Source organism: Babylonia areolata, chromosome 25, assembly GCF_041734735.1.
Source record: "Babylonia areolata isolate BAREFJ2019XMU chromosome 25, ASM4173473v1, whole genome shotgun sequence".
NCBI classification, from domain to species: domain Eukaryota; kingdom Metazoa; phylum Mollusca; class Gastropoda; order Neogastropoda; family Buccinidae; genus Babylonia; species Babylonia areolata.
In genome coordinates, this window is record NC_134900.1 from 30,912,577 (window position 1) to 30,923,789 (window position 11,213).

Consider the following 11,213-nt stretch of genomic DNA (forward strand, 5'->3'; position numbering starts at 1 on the left):
CTTGCTGATGAGCACTCATTAGCAGCAGTCAATGAGTTAAAAGAAAAAAAAAATCATTTCAATGTGGGAACTAGAGCTAGAAAATGGGGTCTTACTTACCATCAGAGTCCACAGGATCATCTGCGTCTTCCACATTGTTGACCACAGTGCGAACATAGCTGACAAGCTGTCAAGGAACAATATCACTTCACTGCCATGTCCTCATTTCCATTCAACCCTCTTTTTTTTTTCATACAGACTGATTTTCATGCCACAGCTTTCAAGGAATGGCAATCAGATAATCTAAAAAAAATATATAAAAAATTAACCCCCAGCCCACCCCCACACACAAACAACAACCAACAAACCAAACGAAAAGGCTGCTACTAAAACACTACAGTAAGATATGACTGATATAACAAATTTTTTTTCTTTCTTTATGCCAATTTAATAATAATAATAACAACATAATAAAAGAGAAGAAAAAGAAAAAACTACGGTGAACAAAAACAAAAGATCCAAAACCAAACCACAACATGCATGAAAGCATTCACACACACACACACGCACACAGATGTCTGTGTTTGGCAGATTCATTCAAGCCAGCAGATGAAGAAAAAGGATACAATTCAGCACTCTGTGTAAAGATGTTCCAAATACAGGGCAGGATTTGAGGCAAGAAGTTTGACATTGGTTTCTGGAATCCTTTCAGGACGGTCGTTAAAGCCTGTCAACACATCACGCAAGTCATTCCTGCACCTTCAGATGCCACCTAATCGTACAAAATGCACTATTCAAAACTAAGTGTGTATGTGTGTGTGTGTGCACACATTGTGTGATTCTGTGTGCAAAGCATAATCGTGAGTGCAAGCTTGCATACATGCAAACACATTTGAACATACATGTACAAGTTTCTTCTTCTTTTCTTTTTGTCTCACCTTGCAAATAAGGAGAAAAAGATGGTTTATGTAAAATGTTATTTGATAAATCACTTACAGTACAGTCTTTCATTCTCTGTTTTTGCTCAAGATTCTTTTTTAAACACAACAGAACTACCATGCAAGCAACATTCCAACAGTTTTGATTTTACATACACGGATCCCAGACTATTTCTCGTGTGTGCATGCATGCATGTGCGTCTGTGCTCTTATGTGCTTTATAACTGGTATGTTATTGTAAAATGCTTATAACTGTACTACTACTACTATTATCAAATTTGTTCTTCTGATTTGGAAACAAATTTCACAAATCACTTAAAATATATAACCAATTCTTTGAACATGTTTGACAAGAGATAAAGACAGCTGATAAACTAATCCATAACCAAGGAAGTAAACCAACATTTTTTAATGAGTATAATCAACATGAAATAATTTTTTTTTTTTTTTAAAGCAGATGCCAAACAAATCCATTAAACATATCTATATATAAGGGCAACAATAAAAAAAAGAATAAAAAGTGAAAACAACAATACCGAAATGATTTCCCGTTTCAGACCACTGTCGGAAGTGGGCCCATCTGGTGTCTTCAGCCCCTGCAGGAAGGCCTCCACAAACTGCGGGAGGAGGGGGAACAGCAACTCCTTCCCTGAAGACTGAAACACTCAACACAATGAGGACCCAGAAAGGAAGGTGGTAGAATGAATAAGACGTTTATCTCCTGAACAATGTCCGACAGGGTTTACGTTCCAATCCCGGTCTCACCCTATTTCAAATGGAAAATCAAACTGGGCGTCTAGTCATTTGGATGAGATGATAAACCAAGGTCCCATGTGCAGTATGCACTTGGTGCTCTGAAAAAGAACCCATGGCAACAACAGCGATGTCCTTTGACAAAATTCAGAAGAATTCCACTCCCACAGGCACACAATACACAAATATAAACACAAATACAGATGTATATATACATGCACTGAAGCCTGCCCAGCACATTTGCTCATGCTGCTGTCAAGCACCTGCCCAGGACATGTGGTGTAATGTATATGATTTGTGTGAATGCATCAACACCAAAGAAACTGCAACTGAACTGAGTACTACACCACACACTACTTCAGTAACATTTTATCCTCCATCAGCATAAATCAATCCATATGGCACAAGCTTGGGAACAGTAACTGCAACACCAATCATCAAGGTAGGAATATTTCAAGAAGAATGAAGCACACAGACTCCTACTACAAAAAGCACAACCATGCTCTCGAATACCGAACAATAAAATGAGAGCTGAAAACTCAACACACCATATAAACTGTAGCAATTGTATAACAATTGCAGCATAATTCATGCAAGTTCACCAAACCTGGTAAAAGGTGAAGATGAGAGGAAAAAAAAAAAAGTTTCAGTGAAAACATAGTGAAGAAGTAGGTAAACTTCAAATACCTTTTTGTATTCATCCATGGCAGCTATCATACCAGCAAAGACGTTAAAGATGTGAACGGCTCTAGACCGTGTTCTGACGCTATATACCTGAAACAAATAACAGTTATTATTCATCCTGTAACAAACAACAGCTATTTGCCCTGAAACAAACAACTATTCCTATTCTCCCTGAAGAGACAATAAAACAAACAGTCCTAACATACCTGCTATAGTTACAGTTCACACTAGGAATTCAGGATTTTTAAGAGGCATCAACGATAATTACAATAAAACTGAAAATACAAAAACTCTTTATTCCTGTATCCTTGATTCATGACATATTAGGCTGAAGGTCTCATAGCAGTGAATTCACATCCACTGTGTCTAGGGCTCGACACAGGAAGACAGGGCCCAATCCTTTCCATACCCCAGTTTTAATCTTTCCCAACCAAAGTATCCACTCACACCTGGGTGGAGTAAGGAATAGGAATGAAGTGTCTTTCCCCAAGGACGCAACACCTGGCACAAACAGGGCTTTGTACCGTGATCACTGTTTAACACTGGATCAGACGTCCAATGCCCAACTGATTCTGCCATGGCGTGCCTCTGACAGGTATTTCAGCACAAAAAAGAAAAAGAAAAAAAGGTCAGTTAGTTCCGGAGTATGTAAATTATACCAGTTAAAAAAAGCAGTATGATCATTACCTCTGCTCCTAAGAAAATCTTGAAAAGCTCAGGAAGCACAATTGGAGCAACCTGTCCCATTTGTGTGTCCGTGATGTCTTGGGAAAATTCTGAAAATGAGTAACAACAAAAATTCATTTGTTTTATCTGTGTGCAAAATACAAATCTGAAGTAAGGAAACTGGCAAACACGTGGTTAGCTATCACAGGTTATAAATTAGATTTTAAAAATATACATAGATATACATATTTAAAGTGTACACACACACACACATATATATATATATGTACATAAATTCTGTCTGTTCTTACATCTATTATTTTTCTATTCTTCAAACAGGAACCTATACAATCTACAAAAAAATGTATTACATGAGCTTACACAATGTTAAGTGTATATAGATCATCAATCCACATTTTTATTGAGACGTTGAAGCATGGTCACACTTTGCGTGCTGAGTGGATGTTGTGCCAACGCCAGACATGTCGCCTTTTTCAACAGCAAACGTGACAACAATTCCTCTTTTAGAGACTGACAAAGTATTCTTGTGTCTTGTATCACAACTCCTTTGCACACAAGAGTTCCTTACTACAGCCCTCCCACACACTACAGACTGACCCTCCAGTCCCTGCACCCACCTGACAGGACCCTCATGGCACCATGCACGGCGTCAGGCTGACCACTGGTCAGTCCCTGCATCAGAAGCGGGAACAGCTGGGGCCAGTGCTCCGGCCAGTCCCAGTGGGCAATGGCAGACACGGCATAGGCAACACTGGACCGAACTTTGCTGATGGATTCCGACAGCCCCACGGGTAGAATCTGACGAATTCGAGCTTTCGCCTGGAAATAACATATATAATAAAGTAATAATAATAAGAATGGGTATTCATAACCCCTTTAGCACTGGACCCCTGACAATTAACACCTTCTTCTTCAATTGTGGGCTGTAACTCCCACATTCACTTGTACATACACGAGTGAGCTTTTACGTGTATGACCATTTTTAGCCCGCCATGTATGCAGCCATTCTCTGTTTTTGGGGATGTGCATGCTGGGTATGTTCTTGTTTCCATAACCCACTGAACGCTGACATGGATTACAGGATCTTTAACATACGTATTTGATCTTCTTCTTGTGTATACACACGAAGGGGGTTCAAGCACAAGCAGGTCTACACATATGCTGACCTGGGAGATCGGACCCTTTACCCACTAGGCGCCATTACCGAGATTTGAACCCAGAACCTTCAGACTGAAAGTCCAACGCTTTAACCACTTGGCTACTGCACCAATCATGATCAATTAATACCAATATCAGAAAATGCCTTGAATGATTACAAAAACTAGCAGGATAATCAAGATTTAAAGCATGACAAACGGTATGTGTCAATGACAAAGCAAGCACACACACTCACCACATGTCAACACCAAGACATCAGTGAAAGCAGATTTGCACACATGCAGTTTGAGACCCCAGATTTGATTATCATTATTGAATATGAAAATTATAACTGACTTGTTCTGGTGATCAAAAAACATTTAACTCAAGACATTTCATTCCTTTTTTCAGAAAGCTACACTGTAACTTCTGGTTCAAAATCATTTTTATCTTTTTTCAGAAGGCCGCACCATAGCTTCTAGTAAATCATTTTTATAAGTACAGCATCTATTGCTCAATGTCCACTCTCTCAAATCACCTTTATTTTTCATCAAGAACCCACCCACCACCCTAAAAAGCATAACAGCACAATCAATAACTTGCATACATATCTACGAAAAATGCACAGATGTGCACAAACATGTAATTATGTATTTTAGTGTAAGGGAAAACGATCTTTAATCAGCTCACCGCTTCTGTTGTTTCTGGCACACGGAATTTGTCCGACTGCTCTGACCAATGGGACTGGACATACTGCTTCAACAAGACAGACGCTAACTGCCTGATGGCAAGAGGTCCATTGGGGTCTACGGTTATTTCAGCCAGGAACACCCCGAACTCTGAAACAAGTTATAAATACATCATATTAATGACATAATTTCACAATATGCCAAAAACATAATACAACTTTAACAAAGATAATTAGTTCCAAGAGCATTAAAAAAAATACTATTCATAAAATTATTACTATTACAGTATTAGATACATGTCTTTGACCTGAAAGTGAAACTAAAACATGCCTTAAGACACCAAATCATCTCTCATGTTTAATCTATTCCATGCCTATAAGCATAAGCTGTCAGTTGACAGCACAAACTACAAAGCACTTCCAAAGATATTTTTCCTTTGTACAAGTTTGGTTCAATCAGCACTAAAAAAACTAATTGTCTGAAGACTTGATTTGTTAGTAGTATAAAAATACTATACAAACGAGCATATGTGTGGAGGATTACCCCCTTTTCTTCTCAATAATGATTTGTTTATTAGACAACATACAAGGCTCATTCTCATGCAAATGGGTTTGCCACATTGTCATACACAAAAGAAGGGTAAAAAAAAAGTTTGACAAGCAGATATAATGGTCCCAGTTAGAGTATTTACAGCACATAGCAGGCTGCACAAATGATTATGGCCAGGGATAAAGATTTCTTGTTTGATGATTCATTTGATGGCCGAGAGCCAGAGATAACACATCCGCCTAGGAAGCGAGAGAATCTGAGCGCACTGGTTCAAATCCTGGCACAGTCACAAGCATATTCTCCCCCTCCACTAGACCTTGCGTGGTGGTCTAGACGCTAGTCATTTGGATGAGACGATAAACTGAGGTCCTGTGTGCAGCACGCACTTGGTGCACATAAAGGAACCCACGGCAGCAAAAGGATACTCCCTGACAAAATTTTGTAGAAAAATCCACTCTGACAGGAAAACAAACAAAAAAACTGCTGGCAGGAAGAAAAAAAAGAAAAAAAAAAGGGTGGTGCTCTCTGTACCAACACTCTCCCTGGGGAGAGCAACCCGGATTTCACATAGAGAAATCTATTGTGACAAAAAGAGTACTACAATACAAATGATGAATGTAATGACAATGACAGGGATAAATCTGGATCTCATCAGCTTTGAAGAATAAAACTGGATATCATCCACTTTAATAAAGTTTTTATCCATTCAAAAAGGGATTCGTTCAATTGTATCACTGCATGAAAGCTTGGCAAAGTTAAAACTGGGCTACGGGCACAAGAAGAGGATTCTGGCAGATACCCATGCAGGGAATCCAAATTATGTCAAGACTTTTGTCACACAGTTCTCATGGTACTGTTTCAACATGTTCCCATTCTGCATTTGATTTGCTGTCATATCTTTCACCAGGAAGCTGTTTCAATATGCCATTTCAGTAGTCCTATCATAGCTATATCATATGGAATCATCCATCATGGGTATAGATGACAACATAAGCCTCACTGAGTCACATTGCTACAAAGAAATAAAACAAAACCAGAGTGGGAGATTTTGTAAAATATTAATTCAACTATATATCAGTTTAGCTTATAGAACAAAACAGCATTTGGCAACAATCATCAGTCTTCAATTGTTCTTTGTGGTTTCCAGTTTGCTTGATGGGTGTTTAGGCTAATGACTTACTACTTAAACTGTTAAAGTTAGCAGACCACCCTTGTATACAGGTATATATATATATATATATATATTTATATATATATATTATGTAGCTTCATTTCCATTTGCCTGTCATGAAATGTCTGTAATATTCAACAATCAATGCATCCCATTCAACAATCCAATAATCAAAGAAAACCTAAACAGTGATACAGCTACTGGTGTGATATTGTTTGCGCAAAAGAGCGAACAGAATATCACAACAGCAATTAATAGTTTCATTTTCAGTGGGAATGAATGCTGCTTCACAAACAGGCAAAGGATAAGAGAGCATGTCAAAAGCTCTTTTCTTTAGTTGTGGATAGGTATCCTGTTGATCAATGAAACTGCCATACTAATTATTTCAATTAGAATTGTAGTGTTTTGTTACCTGCATGGCCACCGAACGTACATGTTTTGTGGCTTTTCAGTCAGTAAAAGCCTCAAAACAGATGTGCCATCCAGTTTTTTTCCCTTTACCAGTTTTTCTTTTCTTATTTCACTCTTTTTCCACCATAAGCAACCTTAGTCGACCAGACAGTCCACCGCCATAGACAACTTTAGTTGACATGGGGTCATGCTAAAAAGACCATTTATCACATATTGACAAAACTTGACAGCCGCACGCCTGTAGTCAGTTTCCTGTGCATCAGAACAATGACAGCCTTTGCACCCTGACCGAGTTTGAAGTGAACAAGTCCATTGTGCTGTTTTGACATGAACCAAAGTGTGTGACTGAGAACGTTGAGTCTAAAATATTTGGCACTGGGGTGATGGAGTTAAAAAGAAATATTAACTCAATGAAACCCTGCATATGCTGGGCTAACATGTCTCTGAGGTGATGCAAGCCAGATGTATGACAAAAAATCAATGTAAAGAATTGTTATCCATATTTTTTTTCAGTTTACCAATATATTACACGCAATGCACTCTTCCAGCCACGAAGTGTTATAATAGCATAATTATTACTTGAAAGTGTGCCTACAATGAAGACTTGAAACCTAAATCAGCAAATGAAAACCGAAGTCGTCGCCAGACGACAGTAGCACCTATCACTCTTTCCCCTCTTTACTCTCCTCATAGCCCAATATGTGTGGCAGTTTCACCAAATGACTGATGCTAACATGTCAGTTGCATTGTCGAGATCTATTAAGACTCATAGCTCAATATGTGTGGCAGTTTCACCAAATGACTGATGCTAACATGTCAGTTGCATTGTCGAGATCTATTAAGACTAAGAGCCCCCATCATGATCAGCCATGGGCCATGTGATAACTGACAGACTGAGACGGTCCCATCGCATAAAGACAGCAACAAGCAAAACCCTAGTATTACCTTCCGTAACTTCAAGAGCTTTGATCTGATCCTCCCCATTCGATCTTGTGACATGATCAGGCGAAAGAATTGCAGTCAAACTTTCTAAAATCGTTTCTTTCAACGACTCGTTTCTATCGCCACTCGCTCCCGCCATTTTGCACACATGTGACATGAATAGTAGTGATCAGGAAACGGAACGCAATGTTAAATGAACAGTTGGATAAAAGACATGATGGAAAATGAAACTACAACACGTATTTCTCATAACTGTTGTTGTTCAACCGATTCGCCTCATTAGATTAAATTTTATGTTTCATTTCCTACTAGAACATAAGAACTGTGGTCACGACTTTTATTTACATAATGAAGAATCCCTGTCGTCTGCTAGGCTTTTCACCAGCCGTCGCACTGTCAAACATTAAGCAATGGCAGACCAACACTGTTATTGGTTGAATGCCAGACATAAAAGAGCATCTCATCGTTTTGCGGCAAATTTTATGTTGGAAGAAAGGGTTGAGGGAAGAGAAGAAAGGGATAAGGAAAATGTGTGAGGAGGGTGGGGGTTGGGATGGAGAAAAGATGGCAGAATGATTGAGACACTCATCGTGAGATTCTGCGTGATATTTGTGCAGTCCATGGTCTAAGGGGGGAAAAACTGCGTGTAGGAAAACGGTCACTCTAGGAGCCTGTGTTGTTTCCCTTCCATTGAAAGTTTGCTTCATGTTGGCACACGCACACACACACACACACACACACACCACACTTGACGCTTGAACATGAGCACATCTCTAAAAAAATAAAATAAAATAAGACACTCAAGTTATCTACCATTACAGTGTCTGTGAGGTTCAATCCCGCTCTCGCCCCCCCCCCCCCCCCCCCCCCCAAGTTTGACTGGAAAATCATTCTGAGCGTCTACGTGACCATTCGGATGATAAACGATAAGCCTGACGAGATCCCGTGTGCCAGACCCACCTGGCGCACTCAGTGAAAAACGAACCCATGGCATCAAAAGTGTTGTCTTCTGTGAAAATCCTTCGGAAGAAATCATTTCACACACACACAGACACACAGACACACACACACACACACACACACACACACACACACACACACACACACATTGGTGCGTTAGTGCGTTGCGTTATGCTGCTGTCTAACAGATGTAAGCTGAGACTGAGCATATGAACAATAATCTATTGCTCCTGAGTCTGTCTTATATATTTGGATGTGCTGAATAGTAAAATCTGATAAATAACCACCAAAAAAGAAGAGAAAAAAAGATTATTTCACCTACACACCGTCTTAGTCCAACTTTTTGGGGGTTCCTAGTTTTGTGTTTGTTTTTGGGTTTGTTTTTTTCGTTTTTTTGTTGTTGTTTTTAAATCATTGAAACAATGGTTTGAAGAATTTCACATTATTTCCTAGATGTTGCATTATCTCTCTTAAAACTGGTGCTTAAATACCAGTCTGGCATGTGTGGCTTTCCTGTTGTGTGTTAATGAACAGTGTTCTTTGGTAAACTGCAAATACCAGTGTATTTCTTTTTTTTTATGTAAAAACTGTAAAGTATATGTGCTGTCGCATGTGGGTGTTCATTTAACACTTGGTACTCAAATAAAATCCATCAAGTTCTTCGATCCTGTTGCTGCATTGAAGCAAAGTGCACATGGCACATTTGAAATGCTCACTTGTGATGATAACTAATGAATATTTATTATTATTATTATTATTATCATCATCATCATCATTAACATATCTGACAAGTGTGCGGCAGATCTAACCGTTTTCCATGCAACCTTTCCACGACAGGGTCATTGGGGCAGATTGTTTAGTTTTATAGTATAGTAGTAGTTATAGTAGTAGTGTAGTAGTAGTAGCAGCAGCAGCAGTGTCTATAGAATATAGGGGATAGGGGAAAAAAAAAAAAAAGCTGTGAAGCTTTTACTCAGTCCATTGTTTCATAACTCAGTCCATTGTCTCATTCAGTCCATTGTTTCATAACTCAGTACAGTGTCTCAGTCCATTGTTTCATAACTCAGTACAGTGTCTCATTCAGTCCATTGTTTCCGCATCGTAACTCAGTCCATTGTTTCATAAGGATAAAACTGAAGTAATTCTTATTGACTCTTCCATCCCGTCAGAACTTCCGTCTTCTCTGCCTCAGTCTTGAAGGACAGAAAAATATCCCCCTTTCCAGCAAAACTCGTAATCTTGGCATTGTCGTTGACAGTAAGCTTTCAATGAAAGATCAGGTTTAAAAAAATTGCCAAGTTGCCTACCTTGAAATCCGCAGCATGGCTTCTATCAGACTATTTTTTTTACTCTTGACCAACAAAGACCCTTGTTACATCCCTTGTTCTCTCACGGATAGATTACTGCAATTCTCTGTCAGCAGGTCTCCCCCAGAAGTACCTTGAAAAAATTCAGTAAGTGATGAATTGTGCTGCCCGCCTTGTCTACAAGGTACGCAAACGCGACCACATCTCTCCCCTCCTTGCAGAACTGCACTGGCTGCCTGTTTCTTTCAGAATTCAACGTAAGATTGCCACTATTTGTTATAATGTTATCTCTGGCCTCTGCTCCTCCTTGTCCCCAGGAACTCCTCCAGATCTATTTTCCGCCTCGGTCTCTGCATTCCTCATGTGACACTTGCATTTTTCGCATACCAGACAGGCGAAAGAAACTCCATGTGGAACATGGTTTCCCTTTCATTGGACCTGTCATCTGGAACAAACTCCCTTATTCTGTCCCACACGTTCAGTCTTTGTCCTCATTCAAATCAGCTTTCAAAACTCACTTTTTTTTTTTTACAGTTGTTATGATTAGTTTTCATGCCATGTGTGTCTGTCTGCGATTGTTGGTGGGTGAGAAAGGAATGGGGCTGTATCGGTGTGAATGCCTGGTGTGTGTGTGTGTGTGTGACCTGTTTATTTGTGATGCGTATAGGCAAATGAATGTTATGAAGCGTATCTGCATCAATGTATGAATGTGTAATTGTATTTGTAAAAGCTCTGGGCTCTCCGGAGATAGGGCGTCTAAATATTTATTTGTAAACGCTCTGGGCTCTCTGGAGATAGGGTGTCCAAATATTTATTATCATTATTATTATAACACAAGTTGGTACAAGGTTCCACGCCCATTTATCCAGTCCATCAAAACTGCAACAACAACAAAATGAGAATTTCCAGTTGATTCTTGAATGAATTAGTATGTGGTGCAAATTTTTGTTGAGATGACAGTTCGTTCTATATATTATTACCTGTATAACTTTTGTGTGTTAGTATC

At 39.2% G+C, this 11,213-nt stretch overlaps 1 protein-coding gene across 1 annotated transcript in view; it reads right to left on the reverse strand.

The window, feature by feature from the left end:
• The window catches only part of LOC143299462 (importin-9-like), a 30,289-nt gene extending 22,210 nt beyond the window's left edge, over nucleotides 1–8,079 (reverse strand). Inside the window, exons 1-8 of the mRNA XM_076612679.1 lie at nucleotides 7,944–8,079; nucleotides 4,869–5,017; nucleotides 3,659–3,860; nucleotides 3,042–3,130; nucleotides 2,358–2,444; nucleotides 1,454–1,573; nucleotides 606–706; nucleotides 100–158 (exon numbers count right to left, since the gene is read on the reverse strand). Of these exons, the coding sequence (XP_076468794.1) occupies nucleotides 100–158; nucleotides 606–706; nucleotides 1,454–1,573; nucleotides 2,358–2,444; nucleotides 3,042–3,130; nucleotides 3,659–3,860; nucleotides 4,869–5,017; nucleotides 7,944–8,079 (943 nt within the window). The remainder of the gene's footprint in view (nucleotides 1–99; nucleotides 159–605; nucleotides 707–1,453; nucleotides 1,574–2,357; nucleotides 2,445–3,041; nucleotides 3,131–3,658; nucleotides 3,861–4,868; nucleotides 5,018–7,943) is intronic.
• Nucleotides 8,080–11,213: the final 3,134 nt, after the last annotated feature.